The 25,000-nt window shown below is 45.7% G+C and overlaps 1 protein-coding gene across 1 annotated transcript in view; it reads left to right on the top strand.

Annotated features, from left to right (window-relative positions):
• Positions 1-25,000, top strand: part of LOC134463641 (xylosyl- and glucuronyltransferase LARGE1) — a 178,553-nt gene that overhangs the window by 58,551 nt on the left and 95,002 nt on the right. Inside the window, exon 3 of the mRNA XM_063216828.1 lies at positions 24,477-24,820. Within this exon, the coding sequence (XP_063072898.1) occupies positions 24,477-24,820 (344 nt within the window). The remainder of the gene's footprint in view (positions 1-24,476; positions 24,821-25,000) is intronic.

Here is a 25,000-nt window from a genome sequence, read left to right as displayed (position 1 = left end):
CCACACACCCACACACACACACACACACACACACACACACACACACACACACACACACACACACACACACACACACACAGAAGCAAGTGCGCACCCACCCACACACACACACACACACACAAACACACACATGTACATATATGTGTGTGCACACACACCCACACACATGGATGAAATGCTTCTCATCACTGTCTCTTCCGTGCGGTTGCGTTCAGTGGATCGGTAATGATTTCCCGTTTGCTGACCTCATTAAACTCTCTGTCTCTCTCTCGCTTGTATGTGTGTGTGTGTGTGTGTGTGTGTGTGTGTGTGTGTGTGTGTGTGTGTGTGTGTGTGTGTGTGTGTGTGTGTGTGTGTGTGTGTGTGTGTGTGTGTGTGTGTGTGTGTCATTATGGCTTACTCTCTTGAAAACTACTGTCTTCGGTATAGTACTGTACATTTAGGTACGTATATCATGTCGTGGACTATTCTGTTATCTTAACCCAAAAAAACAAAACAAAAAAGCCAGCTGCCTCAAAAACATGTGTGCATGATTGTGTTTGTGTGCATGTGACAGTGGGCACGTGTGTGCGTGTGTGTGTACGTCGAATGTGCGTGTGTGTGTCACACTGTGTGCACATGTGTCCCTCATGAATATGCTGCCCAATTTAGTACTGCCAGGGAAAACAAAGCAGCTCTCTCCCTCACTCATGTCCTCATCCTCTCTTTCCTTAATTGGGACACTCGTTTCCCCCCCCTTCTTCTTCTTTTCTTTCCTTTGCATGCAGGCAGATAGGCCTTATTGGGCTATTATTGAGTGCAGAGTTCTTAGTAGAACAACCTGTACTCGGTTCAGTTCTTCATACTGCACAGGTCATGTAGAACACTTTAAATACATTTGACCTGGAAAAGCAACACACTGTACCTTTTTTCTTGTATTTTGTATCAGATTGTATCATATTCAGACTGGAACTCCTGAATGCATTAAGAAAATGTACAAAATAAACCATTGGAAAATAGCATGTCAATAGGATAATGTAATCCAGACAAATAAGACAATTTAAATATCTAGCAGTTGAATGCCAGAATGCCATCGAGTTACAATGCAATGTAGCCTTTGAACTCAGTAATAGTGCCAATTTACTACACATAGTTAATGTCTATGTACTGTACCTATTTCAGTCCTGAATATGATAAAGTGTTTGGACTTCAGTTCTCTCTACTGACTGGGCTGGGTATTGGCATAGTGTATTGCCCAATACGATATATTGTCATTACCGTAATAAGGGATTGGGCTTGTACATACATACTGGGAGTTGCTGGTTGTCATAGGTATCATACAGTACATTTCTGATAATCAATTACTAAAAATGTTCCACACCATACCTTTAGTCAAGAGCTGGCCTGAATCAACCTCAAAAATGTGCTGCGCCGGACCCTTGCCCATTTAGGCAACAGCTGACCCTAAACACAACAGTTCAGATCAGTGCTGTGATGCTGATGCTGAGGGCAGTAGTTTAGTCAAATCCCCAATCTAAATCCCCTAAATCTAAAACTGTTACACACACAACCTTTAACCTTTGGGTCATAGCTTAAACAAACCGGTTCAGAGCAGGGTGTTGATATGGACAGTGTTGCCAGATGTTACTGATGAGTTCCAGTTAGGGTTGTAAATCACTGCCTCCATAACGATACGATTCAATATCAATATCTTATTATTCGATGCGATACGATTCGATTATTTTTCGATACTTAAGAATGCCCCACGATCCGATACGATACGATTCGATTTCTTCCCAATTACTTTTGCACTAAGTTATTGGGCAGGGGCCAGCGATTCCATTCTTTTCGATACTTAAGAATGCCCCACAACAACGATGCGATTTGCAGTCCCTCCAGTTTTTCGCGATTCAGCGATCGCGTGGATTCATGCAAATTCAATGATATTCCGCATAATTTCACGATGCCGCGTAATTCCTGTAAAGCCGCATTTTTCCCGCAAAATTTCAACATTCTGTGGAGTTTATTGATTTATATTTTCGTCAAAAAAAATAAAAATGTGACTACAATACCACCGGAGACGAAAACCAATGCGAAGCATTTTTGTTAATATGTCACTGAAACATTGAAAAAGAATTGCCTGCTATTTCGGAAGTCGCGACCCTCATCTCAGCTGTTCCGCGTCTCTCCTCCCCTCCCTCACACATACACGCAGGCGTCGGTGCTGCACACTCATGAGCTTTTTTTTAACAGCAGTAGCCTACTTTTCAGTGCAATCCTGGGTGGAAAAAGTATTGTTGCCCATTTATCCATGACGAAGAAGTGTATGCAGTCATGAAATAGTGGCGGTACTGTCGAACATCTTACGTTAGGCTACATGTTTGTGGAACTTCTCCACTCTCCCCTGTCGCTTTCATGAGCATGCTACCCGACGGTCGTTGTCTGATCTTTTTTCAATGTTCGCTAATGTTTGTAATTTAAGGGTCTATGTCTATGCGTAGGCACAAGCCTTCTGATAACAATCACTGTAGTGCCGATCGCAAAGGTTTCGGAAGTGTGGAGTTTTGCAACTTGTTTCAGTCAAGGACACCGAGATAGGAAGTGAACGGCCCTTCCACGCTTTCACTGTGTTATTGCAATAAAGTCTTGCGAATCCATGCAACCATGTCAACGAGAGCGTGTATGCCATCACAACTTTGCATCAAGCAAATAATATGCAACAGCTTGCAATACGAGCACGAGAGAGAGAGAGAGAGAGAGAGAGAGAGAGAGAGAGAGAGAGAGAGAGAGAGAGAGAGAGAGAGAGAGAGAGAGAGAGAGAGAGACGCGTCTTCCTACAGGTGACATTGTAACGCTTGCATACAGCCTGGCTACTGTACCCCGCGACGCTCTTCATTAGGCCTAGTGGTAGGCTATACCCACAAGTATTTTTTCATAACGCGCTGTCCCGTTTTCCCCCGAAGTCGTTCTAAAATATCGACAGAGATTTATGAGTCATGATTTTTTTACACATTGGACGCACTGGCTAATAAGACGCTCTGACAGCTTTTGACAATATTTTATTATTCTATTATAGGCCTATAGGAAGTGTGTTTCTGAATCTCTCTCTCTTTTGTCTTAAGCCTGCTTAGACTGATTGTGGTTTTCAGTTACCAAAAAAACCCAGAAAGGGGTGCAAAATCTTTGCAAAAAATGAGAAAATGCCGCAAAATCTTTGCAAAAAATGAGAAAATGCCGCCACAAAATCAGGCATTTTGACCGCAAAAATCACAAAATCCCAGTGCAAAATCCTGGAGGGACTGGATTTGATTAAATCATCAGAGTATATCACGATATATCGATACATTTCTATATTATTTACGTCCCTAGTTCCAGCCAAATAAATGCTCAAAAAGCCTGCAGGGACTACATTCGACACAATTCGACCTCATTTTTTAAAATTCATATGGCAATTCCACTCATAACTATTTTATCCTAAACAGACCAATTGGGTGGGAAAACTGGCAACTGGCAACTGCCAATCTGGCAACCCTGGATGTCGATGATGAAGTCTTGAGGCAGAATTAAGATGTTCTGTGCCAGAGCACCATGTGTGAAGTGTGTGAAGTGTGATGCAACATCCCTGCCATGTCTGCCTCCGACCGCCTTTGTTGTTATTTCTACACGAGTGAAGTGGGCCCTTGGGAGTAGCTTTGGCAAATGATGCATTTGGTAATCTGTGTTCTGAGTTATCACAAACATGCACGCACACACACACACGCACACACACACACACACACACACACACACACACACACACACACACACACACACACACACACACACACACACACACACACACACACACACACACACACACACACACACACACACACACACACACACACATCTGTCACCTCATATGTCATATGTCAGATATCACGCCACCTTTTATATTTACGCTACCTTTTTTTCCACGGTACTGACATCACTCTTCTGCCACAGGCGCCCCATCTGCATTGGAACTTTCTAGACCTCTTACTTTTCCTGCTTTCTCTCTCTCTCTCTCTCTCTCTCTCTCTCTCTCTCTCTCTCTCTCTCTCTCTCTCTCTCTCTCTCTCTCTCTCTCTCTCTCTTTTCATCTGTGCTCATGGTTGCTTTGAATTTTCCTCAATTTTGTTTTATCCCTTTCATAATACTTCCTTCCCTAGTGTCTTGATTGTTCTATTTTCAGATGGATGAATGTAGGAGTGCAAAATGGACAGACTAGCTGTGCAAAAATGGACAGGTGGTGGTGTACGCACGTCAGCTGGCCATGACAACAGCAGAGAATAGGGACTGTAAGGCACTGAAATACTGAGAGTGCTGTTCGTATGCAATGAGGTGCAAGGGGAACTAGTAGAACAATCTAGTGTAGCAGCTGGTAAGACCCTGTGCTATCCGCAGACTTTACTTCATGAAACAAGATTTCTTTTCCCCTTGACGCAAGAGCTGGCATGGTAGTCTGGCATACTGGACATTTTCCAAAATGTCCTGGTGCTCTTTTGGTACCCTTAAATATCTCTCTCCATCTCTCTCTCTCTCTCTCTCTCCCTCTCTCTCTCTCTCTCTCTCTCTCTCTCTCTCTCTCTCTCTCTCTCTCTCTCTCTCTCTCTCTCTCTGTCTCTCTCTCTCTCTGTCTCTCTCTCTCTCTCTCTCTGTCTGTCTGTCTGTCTCTGTCTCTGTCTCTCCCTCTATCTCTCTCTCTTCACTTGGCTGCAAGGGAAACATCTAACAAACAGTTTCACTAGGTGGTAAGATCTTTGACTTTCCCGAGACTTTGTAGTGACGATATACTGTCGTCAATCAGTCGTTGGTACAAAAACATTTTGTCCCAGTGTATGAGGAAAGGCCCCAGACTTGCTTTCTAAGCCATGCATTATTATGCACCAAGGTGCAAGGGGAAGTTGTAAAACAATCTGCTGTACCGTTTCACTCAGCTCTACACAGGTGGTAAGAGCCCTGAATTTCCCCAGACTTTACATCAAGAAATGAGCTTTGAAATATCCCCCAAACCCCCTAGCACACACACACACACACACACGTGTACAACCATGCACACACGCACACACGTGCACGCACACGCGCACGCACACACACACACACACCACACACGCGCGCGCACACACACACACACACACACACACACACACACACACACACACACACACACACACACACACACACACACACACACACACACACACACACACACACACACACACACACACACACACACACACACACACAGAAACACAGAAACCCACCCATCCCTCACTTGTAGCTGTTAACCAGAGTGTTGCAGAGGGAGAGAGTTCAGTAGAGTGGAGTAGATTGGAGTGGAGTGTATGTGTTTGTAATGTGCACGCCGGGATGACAGCCATATACCGTATGGCTGTAACGATGCACTCAACTCACGATTTTTGATCTACGGTTCAATACACCCCACGATTTCAAAAATCTTTTTGATGATCATTTATAGGTAGAATAGGATACATGAGGCTACTAATAATTTCAAAAAAGTTTAAAAATAGCAATGATAATGATTTGAAGCTTGGAAACACTATCACGTCATATCTGGACTGAAGTGTAACAGAACTTTGAAAGGGCATATCACAATACTGCCTTCTTGCATCACGATACAGTATTGTCAGTCTATGTGTCGCGATGTCTCGGTTCGATGCAATATGGTTGCAGCCCTAATACAGCCGTCTCTCTGGATATCCTTCCTTACTGGAAGTCTGAGCCAATTAATTATGAAGTTAATGTGATGTAATTGAGCACCAAATGAGAGGCTTCCGGGGGGAGATGATGGGGAAGGAAGAGCTTACGGTTCTCAATTGAGGTCTGGGGTTGGACATAACCCCTCAACACACTCCAACACGGGCACAAAGTATTTGCATACACACACAGACACACACATACATGCACGTGCACACACACACACACACACACACACACACACACACATGCACACGGACGGACGGACGGACGCACGCACGCACGCACACAAACATGCAAACTCACATACCCACATACAGTATGCACAGTATACACATATGAACACACACATACACACATGCCACACAAACACACTGTACACACACATTCACATGCACACACTCTCACACCCCCTTTTCTGTACCCCCCTTTGCTTCCAGGCCGCAGAGGAAGAGGAAGTGGAATTATTATTAAATTAAATGCACAGCAGGAGCAAGATCTCCCAGACATCTGTGCGCGCGCGCACACACACACACACACACACACACACACACACACACACACACACACACACACACACACACACACACACACACACACACACACACACACACACACACACACACACACACACACACACACACACACACACAGCAGGAGGCAGGAGCGACCCAGGCAGTGTTCCAGCGCTCCTGCCCCTGATACAGATGTGTGCTGACACCTCTGTCTGCAGACCCAGCCACACACCCATATGGCATAACACACACACATACACAGACACACAGACACACAGACACACACACACACACACACACACACACACACACACACACACACACACACACACACCCACACCCACACCCACACACACACACACACACACACACACACACACACACACAGTCATGGGTGCATCTGTTGACACACACTGCACGACATACACATGTAAGCACACACAGTTGCACCTGTACTTTTGTGTGCACGTGCAGACTCTCTCTCACACACATATGCATGCACTCACTCATACTGTATACGCACACCGGCACACACGCACACACAGACACACACACACACACACACAGAAACATTCTCACACTCTCACGCACGCCTGCACTCATGCTCACACACACAACCAGGCCACTGAGGAGTCTGGCCATCATCATTCATCCATCACATTGAGTGATCACACACACAGGTGCACATACACTCATGCATGTACACACACACACACACACACACACACACACACACACACACACACACACACACACACACACACACACACACACACACACACACACACACACACACACACATGCACGGACGTACACACATATACACACACTCACACACACATGCACGGACGTAGACACGTATACACACAAACACATACACACACACACACACACACACACACACACACACACACACACACACACACACACACACACACACACACACACACACACACACACACACACACACACACAGTATCTACACACCACCCAGAATATCCCAGTGCTGGGCCTCCCATTCAGACGCGAGGTGAAAACATGCTTGTCAAAATGATGAAAGCCCAGCAGCGAGAGAAGATGAAATGTTTCACAAGTAAAAACGAGCAGAATTTTTCCCTCATGAGGAGAGCTCCTTCTGTACAGTACAATACAGCATTTTGAAAGGCGCTGCCCATGTGCATGGACTGTATGTCAGTTTTTCTGTGTTTTGTGATTTTTTAATTGTTCATTTTTGACATGTGAATGACGTGGTGGGGTTTTGCTGTTTTTGCCGTTGTTGCTGGTTATTATTTGTGTGAATAGTGTGGTGTGTTTTGTTTTTGTCTTTTTTGTTGTTTATTGTTTGTTTGAATGATGTGGTGGGTTTTATTTTTGTTTTTGTTATTGTGTATTGTTTGTGTGAATGGTGTGGTGGGTTTTGGGGGGTGGTGGTAAGTGGTGGGATTTGTGGAAGAAATTCACACATTTAATTCTCCCATGTGGCTGTTGTGGGTCTCTTTTGTTTGTTTGAACGAGTATGGCGGGGTGAGATTTGGGAATGGCTGGCAAGGTTGGAAAGATCTTCACATGCTCATTTCCCCAAGTCGACTCTGTTTGTGTGTGTGTGTGTGTGTGTGTGTGTGTGTGTGTGTGTGTGTGTGTGTGTGTGTGTGTGTGTGTGTGTGTGTGTGTGTGTGTGTGTGTGTGTGTGTCTGTCTGTGTGTGTCTGTGTGTGTCTGTGTGTGTGTTGTCTTTGTGCGTGTGCTTTATGTGTCTTTTGGTGAGGTGTGGAATAGATAATTGCTATCGTGGGAGTGGGGGTTACGAGGGGGGGCCTCGGTGGGTGGCCAGGTTTGTTGGCGGGGTGCCGGGTTACGAGGGTGCCGGGTTCCGAGGATGCCCGCGACGTGCCTTGTGGCTAAGCTGTTGGCATGAGAGTGGGGTTGAAGGGGGTGCGCGTCGCGATTGGGGGCCCAGGTTGTTGGCACTGTAGCGGGGTTGCTGGGTGGTTGGCCAGGCTGTTGGCATGGGCGTGGGGCTGCTGGGTGCTTGGGTGCCCGGGTGGCCAGGTTGAGGGATGGGTCACTTTCATGTGGCAGATGTCTGCTTGGCAAGACTGTGGCAGTGGCTGTTGCTGTGGTGGCCACAGGGCACACAACTGGACCATGAGGGGGAAACAATTAAACACACACACACACATACACACACACACACACACACACACACACACACACACACACACACACACACACACACACACACACACACACACACACACACACACACACACACACACACACACACACACACACGTACTGTACACCTGGATGAGAGCCACTGATTTTAGAGCACATTTGGGGTGATTTTGGTCGGTGGAAATGTGGCAAAGCAACCTCCCGGTGATAACACATGGCTGCACTTTGGACATCACCGTGTCCCAAGCAGTTCCCCGTTATGACCAAGCAGGCTTACTGGGCAGGCAGCAAAACCCTCCCCTCGATGCTCATCCTCCTCCCCAAACCTCCCTGCCCCATGAAGGACACACGCCCATTATGTGGTGTAGTGGTGGCCATGTGCCAGAACAGAGCCTCAACGCCACAAATCCTTTATGTCCCCCCATTAGGTCTCATATGGACAGATAACCATGGCCAGCATGCCCACATATCCCTCATATGCGGCACATGGGTACAATACATGGCAGCATGACTGACTCATCACACAGAGGGACGGGGCGCTGCACAGTGGCGACCTGCAGCACAGTTTGTTTGTTTGGCGGAGTGTGACTTGTTTGTTTGTTTTGTCCTACGTGAGTTAAATTGAAAATAACGTAAATAAGTTCGACCACGGTCATTGCAGGCCACCATGAGCCGTTTATGGACATTCGTTTTATTATTGTTAGTCGCCGCGGTTGTGTTCTCAGCAAGCAAACCAGCCGGCGAATCTGGGGAACACATACGCTATAATAAGGACTTTCTCTTGCAACTTCGTGATCGCACGTACGACTGGATATCGGATACAATACCTGCGGAGATTACAAGGCACAGCACCAGTAGTAGAGCTGGACAGAAGAGAAAACGTGGGAAGCGAGGAGGAACGCGCTTAAAACTCAGAAGTAGGAAATCAAAAGTGCCCCTTCCCACAATCATCTTAGCAAACGTACGTTCGCTCAAGAGGAAAGCGGACGAGTTGCGAGCAAACACTCGCTACTTGTACGAATACCGGGAGGCCTGCGTGCTAGCCTTCACCGAAACCTGGCTGAATCATGCTGTGCCAGACTCGGAGGTCTGTCCAGAGGGGTTTTCAATCACTCGACTGGACCGCTGCGCTGAGACCACGGGCAAGGAGCAAGGAGGAGGGGTGTGTCTTATGATAAATGACCGATGGTGCAGGACAACTGTGGTGAGGAAAAAAATATGCACCCCGGATATTGAACTTTTGTCCCTGTCCCTCCGACCGTCGTATTTACCTCGTGAATTTCCACAAATATTTTTGACTATTGTGTATATACACCCAAAAGCTAATGCAGACAAAGCAGCCGAGGTGATCTACAACATCACTCAGGAGTTTGACGAAATTTCCCCTGATGCACCCAAGTTTGTATTGGGCGACTTTAATAACTGTACACTCAAACGTGCGCTGCCCACTTACTCCCAGTATGTCACATGCCCAACAAGAAATAATAAGGTCATAGACTTGTGCTATGGATCCATTCCCAAGGCATATTCATCCTGTGTGGAGACCCTGAGAGGGTGCTTTGAGTCAACAACATGGAGCACCTTTGAAAACTCCTCTGCCGACCTGCATGAGATGACCGAGGTCATTTCAGGTTACATAGACTTTTGTGTGGAGACAGTGATTCCCAAAAAGACCAGCAGGGTGTACCCAAACAATAAACCCTGGGTCACAAAAGAGTTGAAGGGGGTATTAAATGAGAAAAAGAGAATATTTGCTGTGGGAAGCAAACAGGACATGATTGAGGTGCAAAGGAAAGTCAATAAGGAGATCTACAAAGCTAAATGCCAGTATAGAGACAAGGTACAAGAGACTTTAATGGCTGGAGATTCGCGGTCTGCATGGGTTGGCATTAAGTTGATGGCAAATGCCCCATACAAATCAAGCAAAAGCGCAGAACAACAAATAGATGATAGAGCTCAGTATCAGTTGGCCAATGACGTGAATGATTTTTTCACCCGCTATGAACATGTGGCCAAAGATGGTGATTCTATTTGGCAACAGGAGGAGTACAGGACAATGGGACTGTGGGGATATTCACCATTAAGGAGGACACAGTGCGGCGGGTGTTTGAGAGGACCAACATCCGGAAGAGTCCTGGGCCTGACAACATAGGAGGCAAGGTGCTGAGATACTGTGCAGCCCAATTGAGTGGGGTCTTCTGCTCCCTTTTCCAACACTCATTGGATACTCAAGTGGTCCCACGCATTTGGAAAAAGTCACATGTGGCCCCCCTTCCCAAAGTCCCTCATCCAACAACCCCTAAGGACTATAGGCCCATTTCCCTCACCTCACTTGTAGTCAAATCATTTGAGCGGATTGTGAAGACACACATCATCAACTCTTGCCAGCAGGCCCTGGATCCACTCCAATTCGCTTATAGGCATGACAGAGGAACAGACGATGCCATTCTCACACTCTTGGATTATATTTATATGCATCTGGAAGGTGCTAAGACACATGCTCGTGTCCTTTTTGCTGACTTCTCTTCAGCTTTTAATACTATACACGCACACATTTTAGCTGAAAGACTGAAAAAAGACTTTTGTTTTGATTTTAAATTGATTAATTGGACTATGGACTTTCTGCAGGGCAGAGCACAGCAGGTGAAGGTAGGCAACATCTTGTCAGATGTGCGACTTACCTCTATCGGAACTCCACAAGGAAGTGTTCTCTCACCCTTGCTTTTTATTTTGTATACTGACAGCTGTCGTAGTAGTCACCCTGGCTGCCACATAATTAAGTATGCGGATGACACAGCCGTGGTAAGCCTGCTGAACCACAATGAAACCACGCATGGTCCAGTACTGGAGGAATTTGTCAACTGGTCGAAAAGGTCTAACCTGCACCTCAACATTTCAAAAACAAAAGAGATTATCTTTGATTTTAGACAAAAAGCATTACCAACTCCCCCCTCAATTATTGGAGGAGAGGAGATTGAAGTGGTGACTGATTATAAATACCTTGGTCTGATTATAGACCACAAGTTGTCATGGGACAGTTGTGCAGATGCAATTTACAAAAAGGGCCAACAACGTTTGTATTTCCTAAGGAAACTTAACTTTTTTAACGTTGACAACACCATTTTAACCTTATTTTACAAGTCTTTTATTGAAAGCGTTCTCTCCTATGGTATGGTATGCTGGTATGGTCACTCTAAAGTGACGCACAAAAGTAAACTGGGTAAAATTGTTAAAACATGTGGGAAAATAATGAGGCGTCAGCAAAATGAGCTTCATAAACTTTATTTAGATAGACTAACAAAGAAAGCGGATAAAGTTTGTACTGACACTACCCACCCCCTCTCAGTTAAGTTCCAAACACTCCCTTCAGGACGCAGGTATAGATACCCCAATATTAGAACCAATAGAGCAAAGAACTCCTTCATCCCCATGGCAATTAACGAATTGAACAAGATGTGGGAGATACATTCATGACATTATGGACTTTCATATTGGGTTAATGGATGCATTTGACCAGTGGTCTGTATTTATTACGTATTTATTTACATAGTAACTATATGTTTAGCTATTTATTGAGTGTATTTGTTGTACTGTATGTGTTTTATTGTAGGCCTATATGTTTTTATGCCATTCATTCTGCTGTGCTGTAAATCAAATTGCCTTTTAAAGGACATTAAAGCTTTCAAGTCAAGTCAAGTCAAGCACGTCAGCATGTTGTGCTTGCGCGCACACGCACGCACGCACGCACGCACGCACGCACGCACGCACGCACGCACGCACACACACACACACACACACACACACACACACACACACACACACACACACACACACACACACACACACACACACACACACACACACCAATGTCTCTCCAGTATGTAGCACACATGGTGGCAAGGCGGGCTGCAACATCCACGCCACCCCAGCCCTCCTCTCCTCCATACCCCATGTGGTCAAGCTGCCACACTGGGCAACCAACCACCCCCCGTGCTCATGAAGGGGACATGGCCGTTGTAGAGGGGGCCGATGTGTCCAAAACAGCCCTTCCCATAATGCCTTAGCTTCAGAGGCTCCAAATGTTTGGCCGTTTGCGTCCCTTGCACCCGCTTCGTACGGAAATAGCAGTGGCACTGCTGTGTGCCAATCTGATACATTTCCATTTTTATTTAGTTTTCCACCAGCCTCTCCTCTCTCTCTCTCTCTCTCTCTCTCTCTCTCCCTCTCTCTGGCTCATATCCTTAACACTGTGCGTGGGACATTCAAGGGCCTTTCTAGCACTTCCTCTCCCATGTTCTTCCAGCTCTGCTGAGCATGCCGGCCGCACACTTTTCACGGCCAATATGGATTGAGTTGACAAGAAATCATTAGTTTGCGTTGCACCCTCACTATTACCCGGGCGTTTCCATGCCCGGGGGTTGCTAGTGACCAATGTTGGTATTTGTGGGAGGTGACAGCATCTTCATGTGACACAAATGCATACAAATATTGTGCTGTTAGATACGCTTTCATCTGTTAGATGTCCATCAATGTTGCAGACTCTCTTGCCTTGCACAGCTCATGCGCTCTAGCTCAACGCGTCATGCCCTTCTATCTAAACTATGGGTTTTCTATCTGAACTGGCAATTCCTTTGTAACGTGCAATTGCATGTCCTACAGCCATGCCATCTATTCATTACAGTTTTTTACATTACATTACACTTAGCTGACACTTTTATCCCTGTTTCTTACGGTTATTTTAAATACAGGATATTTCTTACAGTACTTAGATGAAGTAGAATGGGGTTAGGTGCCTTGATCCAGGTAATATAAGCCATGGAGTGAGGTAGGGAGGTATTCAAACCTGCAACCCAATCTGAATTGAAGTCCAACTCCCAAACAATTGGAGCACGGCTTCTCCCAGACATGCAGTATATACCATCTATTCTACCCCTGGTAGTTATTTATCAGGGATGGTGATTCCTTTCGTCTCGCATTAGATGTTCTACAGGCATGACACACCATCCGTTCTACCTCTGCGAATCAAACAGGTGATCAAATGCTTCATCCCATTCACATAAAACAAGCGAAGAGCAATCGCTTAAATCCATTAGTGCACCTTATCTCTCTCTCCGTAAGCTGATTTCAGGCTATTCAGTGTGTGTGTGTGTGTGTGTGTGTGTGTGTGTGTGTGTGTGCGTGCGTGCGTGCGTGCGTGCGTGCGTGCGTGCGTGCGTGCGTGCGTGCGTGCGTGCGTGTGTGTGTGTGTGTCTGTCTGTCTGTCTCTCTGTCTGTCTGTCTGTTTCTGTGTCTGTGTGTGTGTTTTTTTTTGTCCCGCTATGTGCTTGGCAGGGGGTAGCGGGACTGGCCAAATTGAAATGGCACGGGCTGCTCCACAGGACCAGGTGCAACTGCTGCCCTGGCCAGGCTGGTTCGGGTTGAGCCAGAACAGCAGGGAAGCTGACCAGTGGAGGGGCAAAAGGGTCAGTTTTCCTGGGCCCAGGAAGAAGCGGGAAGCCAGAATTAGGTTCTCATTACATTGAATATATTGTTTGGGGGGGCTTTCAGATGGCTTTGTCCCGGGCCCAGCCAAAGCTTGCCAGAGCGGCCCTGGAGACCAGAGAGAGAGATCCAGAAGCTGGGCCAGCCACTGGGTTTGGGTTTGGGCCGTAGCCTGGAGCCTGAAGTCTGAAGCCTGGAGTCTGGATAACAAATGCATGCCTGCTCGATTCTCGTGAAGTCTTCGGTCCAGTTTGTCGGTCGGGACTCGAACCAAAACTTGTCCATTCTGTGAATAAATCACAGCTTGGCCCAGGCACTGAGCAGAAGGTGCTCTGGCTCCAGCCCTGCTGCTTGGGCTGCGCTGAACTGGGTTGGGTTGGGTTGGCTTGGCTTGGGCGGTGGAGTCTGGACCACGGACAGCTTTGGCCAGGCCCAGGACAAAGGCATTTAAAAGACCCCCCACACACACACACACACACACTCAATAGACAATATAACAAGGACCCAATGTTGGGGACCTCTCTCTCTCTCTCTCTCTCGGTCCGGTACAACTGACTGCTTTGTCTCCCACCCGCCCATGGCTTCCCTGGGTGCATTGCTGAGCCTTGGTGCGGTAGGCGGGTGTGTGGTTGGTCGTATGGGGATGAGTGGGTTGTTTTTCCCCTTTAGTTCTGTTAGTTCCTTTCATTCTATCTTTTTTGTTTGATTTTTGGTTGTGTGAAAGGGAAATGTGCTGAAAGCGGCAGAAGGCAGTAGGCAAAGAGAGAGAGAGAGAGAGAGAGAGAGAGAGAGAGAGAGAGAGAGAGAGAGAGAGAGAGAGAGAGAGAGAGAGAGAGAGAGAGAGAGAGAGAGAGATGGATGGATTTAGTGGTGGTGGTGGTGTGTGTGTGTGAACGTGTGTGTGTATGGATGGGGGGGGGGGTGTTGATGCATTAGTGCGAAAATGAAACAGCAACACATGAGCTCGGCCCACTTTGCCGTGTTTAAGCAGCTCACCCATCTGTTTTCCGGCCTGATGGATACACACCCACGTGCGGTATCCTGTAGCCCAGGGGTTCCCAAACTTTTTTCCCTGCGCACCCCCTTGTACATTTCAATGTGGTTCGCGCATCCCCTGAGCGAATATTTTGGTGTGCTGATGGCTGCGCAAGTATGGATTCACTACTCATTCACTGCATATTAAGCACAGTCTTTTTGGGGGAATCCTCTTTTCCAATAGTCTTGGAATTAAACTATTCTTCCAATGGACCCTTTCAGCATATAATGCACCATACTATTAAAAAATACATAATGTTCATTAATGCTAAAGAAAAACTCATATATCCGCCATAGCTCTTCAGCTCGCGCACCCCCTTATGGCAGGCCGCGTACCCCCAGGGGTGCACGCACCCCAGTTTGGGAAACCCTGGTGTAGCCCAATAGCCCAACATAACAGGGACCGGCGTTGCGGAGCAGCGTTTCACAGCAGCAACACTAAAATACTGCAACACACAAGCGTGTTGCACACACGCAGACATGTAATATACATACTATACGTACTGTACGTATGTACGCATGTGCTCGCGCACACGCACACACACACACACACACACACACACACACACACACACACACACACACACACACACACACACACACACACACACACACACACACACACACACACACACACACATGCATACACAGACTTACATCCACTTTTCCATCCCACTGGACACACACCAGCTAATCAGCACGCTGCAGATCAATTGAAGTGAAAACATGGACGCAGCATGCATACTGTACATGCACTGCAGGGTATGAGCTGTCTGCCCCAGTAGATGAAATTAAGCTAGCCAGCTTCTACTAGAGTTCCAAACCTTCTCTATGAAAACACTTTGATTTGTTTGTTCTAAAACCACGACTACCACATTAGTAGCAAGTACAGATTCAAGATCTGAGTTTTCAGTTTCTAAGAGTGTTCCAAACTTTTACTTTAAAACATTTAATATTATTGGGTTAAAACCACAATTACCAGCTATTCTGCAGTTGTGTTTAGGGTATGTTTTTTATCAGTCGTTTGTGGGGCGTGGCTGTGGCCAACAACAAAGATTCAAAATCCTTCCCAGAAATGGAAGTAGTAGTTGTAGCTTCAGTGGTGTGTGTGTGTGTGTGTGTGTGTGTGTGTGTGTGTGTGTGTGTGTGTGTGTGTGTGTGTGTGTGTGTGTGTGTGTGTGTGTAGTGTGTGTTTATATGTTTGTACAGTATGTGTGTGTGTGTGTGTGCGTGCATACTTGCGTGCGTGCATCTGTGTCTGGCAGGCGCGGAGTGGCCGTCGGGAGATCGGGGACTTGTCCCGGTGGGCCGCGAAATGTAATAATGCGGCCGCATTATATTCTTAGCTGGCCCTAAAGTTTTGATATCGTACTTATAAACACTGACTTCCCACTTTCCACTTCCCTGTATTTCGAGATAGATGACTAGCCAGTATTTATACCGCATACCAGACGACAATACCTCACTGACGGTGTCAAACAGTAAATTGGCCACACCCCTTCTCTACTGATAATTTTCATACACCGTAGATCGCGGAAGTTTACAAGATCTTAGTAACACAGTTTCGTTTTCAGTATTTGAAGAACCTGTGATATGTATATTGGTTACCAAAGGATGGAAATATTAATAAATTATGATTTATTTTCCGATTTCCACACGACTGTTACAGTTTACAGTCTTTCCAGTCCAGATTCACTTGCTCTCTGGTTATTGACTTGGGTTACGAACAGACTCCACTAAGTGGTAAGGAAGAGAACTGCGCCTAACAGAAGCAATGGGTTTTGTTTTGATTTGTTAGACCGTCAGTATATCTCCTTATAGTCGAAATAATATTATTATCATACATATATTTATATGTGGTACATTTAGGATGTAGCCTATGTCTGAAGAAATGGAACAAAATAATTACCACACAAGATTCTGATGTGACCAGTGCTGGGTGTGTAGCCTAAGCTGTGGATTAAAGTAGAGTGATTGCAAGAAACAAAGACATTTGCTGCGACGAAGACAGCGTTTTAAGGTAGGCCTACACCGTTTGGTTATACATTTTGATGACTTATGGTTGTGGTTTGAAGTAGCTAGGTTTGGCTTATTTGCTGCATGGTGGGTTTATTGCACAATGTAGACAGACTTTTTGTAAGCTATAGGCTACTATACTATATTTTGTAAGCCTACTCTTCTAAAAATCCCCACACTCAAAACTTTGTGCCCATGCTCATCCTGTCTTCCTTAAACGATATTTCAATTTCAAACTGTCAAAATGACAGTGGAGTGCACATTTGCATGGAACAGTAGCGTGATGTAGCCTAACCTAGTAGGCCTATGAATGCTTTGGACTGTGATGATGGCTCCAGTGGTGAGGTCTACTTTTTGAAGTGGGTATACTGTATATTTGAGCATTTTTTGATGTGTGTATAGTCTACTGTATATATTTGTGCTATTGTAAATAATGGATCAATCAATTTTAAGTGGGTATACTGTAATCCCTGAAATTTTGAAATGGGTGCGTATACCTGCGTTTTACGTAGACTACTGGCTGTGCATTTCATCAAGGTGTAGGTACAATTCTCCACTTCAGGTTGATATTTTGACAACACTAATGTCCACATGTAGTACGACTGCAGATTTGGTGGCTTTTGTCTTTTTGGTTAGGAAACCATGTTGTTCGCTTTGTTTTGTTTTTGTTTTTTTGTTTTTTTTTAAAGAGGGCCGCCAAGGGGAAAATTCTCCCGGTGGGAAAAGGTGGGCCACTCCGCCCCTGGTGTCTGGGGTTGTTTAGGATGTCTGATGCACAAGGCCCAAAAACAAATGAATGTGCGAAATGGGAGTTTTGCCTTTCACTCTCTAAATGCATCTTTGTTCAGTGCCAAGGTTAATCATTTCAATTATGCCAGGTTAGAAAATGGGACTGTTGGATGCCAAACAAGACAATTCGTCTGTGTGAAGTAATCTCAAGATCAATCACATGATGCCAAATGATTTTGCAAATGATATTGCAACTCTGAAACAAAACAAATGAGTGCCAACTCCAACTTTTTTCAAATATTATTTTTGGTCAGGACAGTGAAGATTGTGTGTGTGTGTGTGTGTGTGTGTGTGAGAGAGAGAGAGAGAGAGAGAGAGAGAGAGAGAGAGAGAGAGAGAGAGAGAGAGAGAGAGAGAGAGAGAGAGAGAGAGAGAGAGAGAGAGAGAGAGAGATGGGATCAGAGACCCCCAGTAGTAATATATCAGTCTAACAGTATGGTGCCTTAGCCATTTAATCCGTGGCCAAGGCATCAGATACATCAGATACATTAACCTCCATAGAGAACAGAACAGGCCATTGGTTGCTTTTGTTTGCCTTGCAACAGAAACCGCATCACCTGGTGATCTCCAGAAAGAAAGTATTCGCATACACGTCTTGTTTTTTTATCAAATGACTGTAATTGCTCTAATTAGGCCATCCACATGGCTGGAGGACGGTGGTAATGAATGGATGAAAACAGTCAATGGATATTTTTTTTCTAAATACGTATGTGGTTGGACATTTGCTTTCTGATATAGCCTAATGGTTCATAATCACTATTATTTATTTATAATTAGAATCACCCCTGTAGAGTCAATGTACAATCCTAAATATCAGATTGGACATGTTTTTTTTCCAAAAACAATGTTTGTGATTAACACCTCTCCATGTGCCTTGTTGTTGTTTCTGTTATTGTTGCTCCCAGCATGATGTGTGAGTGAGCTGGCCAGGAGGGCAGGCGGGTAGGCAGTCAGGCGGGCAGGCGGGCAGGCAGTCAGGCGGGCAGGCGGGCAGGCGGGTGGTAGGGTTCATTTTCTCCAGCTTATCTCATTAACTCATTAGTCAGTTAGCCGTGCCCGGGTCTTAATTATCGAGTAAACGACCTCAGGCAGGCTTTCAGGTCACTGCGGTGAGGAGGAGCTCAAGAGTGGGAGTCAGTCAAGTCAGGATGCATGGATGAGGAGAGCTGTGTTGCTGGTATTCTATACCATGGAGGTAGTATAAGAACTCGAGAGAGTAAATAAGTCCCGCCTCCAGTCATTTCAGTGGGAAATGCTAGGCTAGTGAATTCAGCCAAAATTGAACACATTTTTCAGCTTCCAAAATTGAGTTTCATGGAGCTCATTTCCGCCAACAGTTTACTCAGCCAATTACGTGCCACGTTACTGACTGACTTACGGTTGACCAGAAAGCTATATGGAAGACGGGCTTTGGATGCATGGAGGTATTATAACGTGCCCAACCAAGGTCTGTGTGCCCAACCATGGAGGTAGTGCCCAACATTACCTCCACTCGCGCACCCACCAATCATCATAAGCGAAGTGGATGTCGGAAATGCACAAATTTGTGAAAAAGGCGACGAGGAAGTGCCTTGCTAATCGGCAAAGCTAACCAGCCAAATCCTGACCCCCTGTATGCTACACCTGGCCGCTGACAGCTTTGGCCGGGTCCAGGGCGAAGTCATCTGAAAGAGCCCCCCCATCCAGTAAGTACAATGTAATGAGGACCCAATTCTGGGCTGGCCCGCCTCTCTCCCTGGGCCCGGGACAGCTAACTCGATTGATTTTGATTCTTTCCAGACAAAATAAAAGATAGTGTTTCAGTAGTGTTTATTTCAATCCAATTTATTCACAACTTCAGCATTTTCAGTTTTGAAATGAACTATAGCTATAACTTGATTGACACTACCATTGAAGCTGACTGAGACAACAGCTGAAAGAACAGTAGAACGGTAAAAGTTAATCATTTTACTCTCGATGAGGAGTAAAATGGGATTATTTACAGAAAGAGTGCAGTATCACTTAACCCCTTAAGACGCGGCTTTATACATGTTGTTACCAGTATGGTAATGAGTCGTGGTACATTACTAAAGGGTCTGTGTTGTGTCATAGTATTGTAGTGCTGTGGTAGTTACATTTCAATGACTATTACAGCGTGCCACTGGAGGTAAGGCGCACATTAAGGGGGCTACGATACTAATTTCACGTTCCTTCTGCTTCTGCTGAGATCTTTGTTTGCAGAAGGAAAGCACGGTACAGTAAATGTCCAATGTCCAATATCCAATAAAAGGCTTTGGTGCTCCTTTAGTTCTTTTCTCCTTCTCATGCCATAGTCTCTTTCCTTCCTACTCTCTCTCCTGCCATCATCTCAGTTTTTTCCATATCTCTCTTTGTCATCCAACCTCTCTCTCTCTCTCTCTCTCTCTCTCTCTCTCTCTCTCTCTCTCTCTCTCTCTCTCTCTCTCTCTCCCCCTCCCCATCTTTTTCTCCCCATATATTCTCCATCGCCTCTCTCTCTCAGCCCCATGTGTGGGTGCAAGGGGGGTGAGGGTCTTGTGTTAGTGTGAGTGTATGGCGTTGTGAAGGGTGTGACTGATGTCAGTATCCCGGAGATTCAGCCATCTTCAGCTCGTGATCAATACCAGTAATATCAGCTCCCACGCTCATTGCTTTTCTTTACCGCTGTGGGTTTGTATAGGAAGGCAGCGGGGGATGTGTGTGTGTGTGTGTGTGTGTGTGTGTGTGTGTGTGTGTGTGTGTGTGTGTGTGTGTGTGTGTGTGTGTGTGCGTGTGCGCGTGTGTGTGCGCGTGTGCGCGTGTGTGTGTGCGCGTGTGCATGTGCGTGCATGGTTGCGTGTGTGTGTGTGTGTGTGTGTATGTTCAGAGAGAACATAAGGGAAAATTAAAGATAGAGATGCAGAGTAATTAATCACTTCAGATGAAAGCACAGAAAATACAAACAAATCAAAATCAAGCTTTTCACTGGCATTTATTTACACTTCGTGCATCATTAGTCAATCAGATGTGAATATAATCTCACTAATTATCTCACAAAATGGAGACCACAAATTGTGGCATAATTGCACACAGTAAATATTCGTATAGAGAATACTTCATTTTTCCCATCAATGGGCAAATTTGGCTTGATAGTCCTAGTATCCATCATTCAATAGAAAGTCAAATTAAAAAAGTAATATGAATAAAAAGTAAGACATCAAGACACACACATTCAGCCCATCATCACATCCTGTTGTGTCAGTGATACAGATATGAACAATATTGCCAGAGATACGGCAATTTATCGCCAACTCGACTGACGAGAGACCCAGGTGAATTGGACACGACAAAGTGTGTGTGGAGAGTGGGAACATTTCAATCACTTTTGGATTAAAGAATGTTAATAGAAGCCAGGTTCCCTGACCATGGTTCTGCCCCGTCACAGTGCTTGCTTTGGGGTGTCCTTTGGGGCTGCCCCCTCGCACAGGTGAGACATAAATACAATTTTGTTGTGTGCACTGAGCACTGTCTGCTGTGGAGTGCTGTGTCACAATGACAAGGAATTTCCCAGGTGGGCTTTCACATTCACTTTCACAATATACAATAGACAAAATACGTATTGTTTGTGAACTCTATATTGCACGATACAGGTCACCATATACTGTACCTTTTCTTGTCATTTCCACATCACATTAATTTACTCCTCTGGTCGTCTCTCCCTTTCTCCCTACAGAACTCTTCCTTCCATATTCCCTTCATCCATTCCTTTCTTTCTTGTTCTCTTTCTCCAGTCCCGTTCAGTATGGGTAGGGGAGTGGGGTTAGATTGAGACTCCCCTAAATTACAGCTTGTAAATCTGTCCAGCGTGTTTGCCTGCTGATTGAGTGATCACCAAAGCACAAGGGCATGCCAAGGGACTCCACTGGCCCATCACACACCCATTAAAAGTCGAGGGCCAGATGTCTTTCTTTCACACGCTTTTTTTTGCCTTCTTTCTTTTTTTTCAATTCCTCCTCCTCCACTCTCTCACTCATTCGGTAGTGAAGTAGTCTGGCGTGTGGGAAGTGAGTGACAGCTAGCATAACTCATTGGCTATCGGAGCACGATCACAGATTCACTGCACTGATCAGCTGCCCACCCTCAAGGACCCTCTAACCAACCCCTTCCACCCATCACCGCCAGCACAAACACAGGCACGCACCCACGCACGCACGCACACACACACACACACACACACACACACACATACACACACACACACACACACACACACACACACACACACACACACACACACACACACACACACACACACACACACACACACACACACACACACACACATACGCACAGTTTCATATGATATTATATTATATTATATCTCAATGCCTATCTGGGCATGCTCACAGAGGCCTAGCAGCCATCTTGGATGTTGGGGACGGGGTGGGGTTCGGGGTGTGAGCAGAAAGACAGACTGAGGACACTCACGGAGTGAACCCCAGCATACACACACGCACGCACCCACCCACCCACACGCACACACGCAGGCACGTGCGCACGCACACACACACACACACACACACACTTGGGTGATTTGGGGGAGTGATGGGCGGTAGAGCTGATGGCTCCTGATGTTGTTAATGACTCATGCTAAATATGCAGGACTAATAAACGGCATGAGTGCATTTTATCTCTCCATCTCCCTCACGCTCTCTGAACTCACTCCTGCTCTCTCCTGCTCTCCCTCTCTCTTTCTCTCTCTCTCTTTCTCTCTCTCTTTCTCTCTCTCTCTTTCTCTCTCTCTCTCTCTCCTCTTCCTCTGCTACTCTGCTACTCACTCCCTCACCCTCTTGTTCACTGACTGTACGGACTTTTTTTTCCGTTTTTCTAGGTCTTTTGCACAATCTTTACATTTGCAGTTTTACATTTGCAGTGTGTGTGTGTGTGTGTGTGTGTGTGTGTGTGTGTGTGTGTGTGTGTGTGTGTGTGTGTGTGTGTGTGTGTGTGTGTGTGTGTGTGTGTGTCTGTCTGTCTGTCTGTCTGTCTGTCTGTCTGTCTGTCTGTCTGTCTGTCTGTCTGTCTGTCTGTCTGCCTGTTGTATGTGTTTGTGTTTCTATCTATCTATCTATCTATCTATCTATCTATCTATCTATCTATCTATCTATCTATCTATCTATCTATCTATCTATCTATCTATCTATCTATCTATCTATCTATCTGCTTGACTGGTGTCGATCTGTCTTTCTGCAGTCATAAAGGTTTCTCTCTGCGACTGTCTTTCTCTCTCTGTCGATCTGTCTGTCTTTCTTGATCTGTATACCGATCTGTCCATCCCAAATTTTCTTTCTCTCCATCTGTCTCCAAATTTAGGACTGTTTCTTTACAAACTCTTGCGAGACCTTTTTTATGGCTGTTGTTGTTTCTAATTAGCCCAGACATCACATGGCCCATGCTCCTGCAATTAGTGCCGTTGCGGCACTCACGCTCCCCTCATTAGAGGACAGCCTTGTAGCGGTGCGGTAGCCTGCTATCATTTTGCCCCACATTGCCATGCGCACTGGTGAATTAACACTAAACGCTCGTTGGAAACAGTCTTTTTTTACCACACTGCAAACGTGAGCAGTCTCCAGAGCACATATGGGGAAAAAAATGAGTGTGTATGAGTGTTGGATGTCATTCAAGCCCCACCAAACAATTATTATTTATTGAAATAGGCTGTGGCTCAAACAGTGAAGTCAACGTGCTGTTACATCGCCGACCTAGAATTGATTCTTTTTTACATATTTTTTAAGGCTTTTTGACCTTATTTGTGACAGAACAGTGGAGGAGAGACAGGAAATGGAGAGAGACGGGGAAGGATCGGCAAATGGCCGTAGTAACCCAGTGCCCTACTGTTAGGCTACGGTAGGGCGCCGGATTTGATTCTTCGACGATCGAGGTCATTTCCAAATTCTCCCACTCAATTCAAAATGTTTTCGGTCCTCTTTGATCTGCAAGTTCCTTTTCACTGGACCTTAAAGGCCTAAAAGCAAATGGAAATTAGACTGACTCTTCAAACGTAAGAGAAAAAAGAAAAAAGAGCTATAGACATTGAAATGAGAGCATCAGTGTGGTCAGATTCACAAACAACCCAAACAATCATGGCATCTGCTTGACTGGCTATCATTATGAAATAACATTTTTCTGAGATGTTAATGCGCTTTTATGTGAGAGTGAAGGGCCTTCTGTGTTTTCTGTGCGTTTTTCAAGCCTGTTTTATGGACGACAGCAGTGAGGTAAACAGCTTTGTCTAGCACTATACAGGCTGGATTTGTCTGTCTGCTAACACGGTTTTGTGAAGAGGCTAAAGGCGGTTTGATGGGGTTGTTATGGCACCTCCTTGTCAATTATCAGACAAAGCCAAAATGGCCACTAGTGTGGTTGTTAAGAGACAAAATGGCTGTTTTAGTTGTTTGGAGCCATTCGCCCCATTTGGTGTTGTTACATTGCAATTTCGCCTGTTCCATCAGATTCCTCACCAATGTCCAGAACATTTTCCTTCTCACTTTTGTTTCTCTATTCTGTTCTCGTCTGCCTTTCTTTGTCTTTCAGTGAGCTACTTGCCCCCATTCAACCTGGAGTCATATTAAAAGATTGAATGTTCATAAGTCAAATGTCAGCATATTAGCCAATGAAGCTGGCTACGATTCTGATTATATGTTGCTCTAATTGGATGGAACTGGTTGTAATTCTGATTTCTCCACTTTTTTTTGTGTCTCCTTCCGTTCCTCAGTGAGGCACCTCCCCCTGTCGCCCCTGGAGCCCCAGTCCTCGCCTCTGATTGGTGGAGGCGGGGAGCGGCAGGCACTGGAGCTACGAATGCGCGAGGTGGAGGAGGAGAACCGTGCCCTGAGGAGAGAGCTGAGACAGCCCCCTCTCAGCCCCTCACGCCCACAGCAGCAGCAACAACAACAACAACAACAACAACAAACAGGTCACCATGGCAACCGCTCGGCCCCACGCTCCAATGAGGAAGGGACGGGGGACAGTGGCAGACAGAGACATAAGCAGGTGGTGGCAGCAGTGGCTGGTAATGGATCAGAATGTGCACACCAACCTGTGGTGGATAAATGTGAGGTACGTTACGTACAGAGACACCCATTGACCCATTAATTGCAACAACATTCAACATTCATTGCACACTCACTTATTTCTAAGACTTGGTGAAACACAACTCTGTCAAACAAATAGAGAGACGTATGCACGCAGGCACGCACACACACACACACACACACACACACACACACACGACACATG

Source organism: Engraulis encrasicolus, chromosome 15 (genome assembly GCF_034702125.1).
Source record: "Engraulis encrasicolus isolate BLACKSEA-1 chromosome 15, IST_EnEncr_1.0, whole genome shotgun sequence".
NCBI classification, from domain to species: domain Eukaryota; kingdom Metazoa; phylum Chordata; class Actinopteri; order Clupeiformes; family Engraulidae; genus Engraulis; species Engraulis encrasicolus.
Note: the sequence above shows the minus strand (reverse complement) of the source record. Positions and strands in the feature narration are given on the sequence as shown.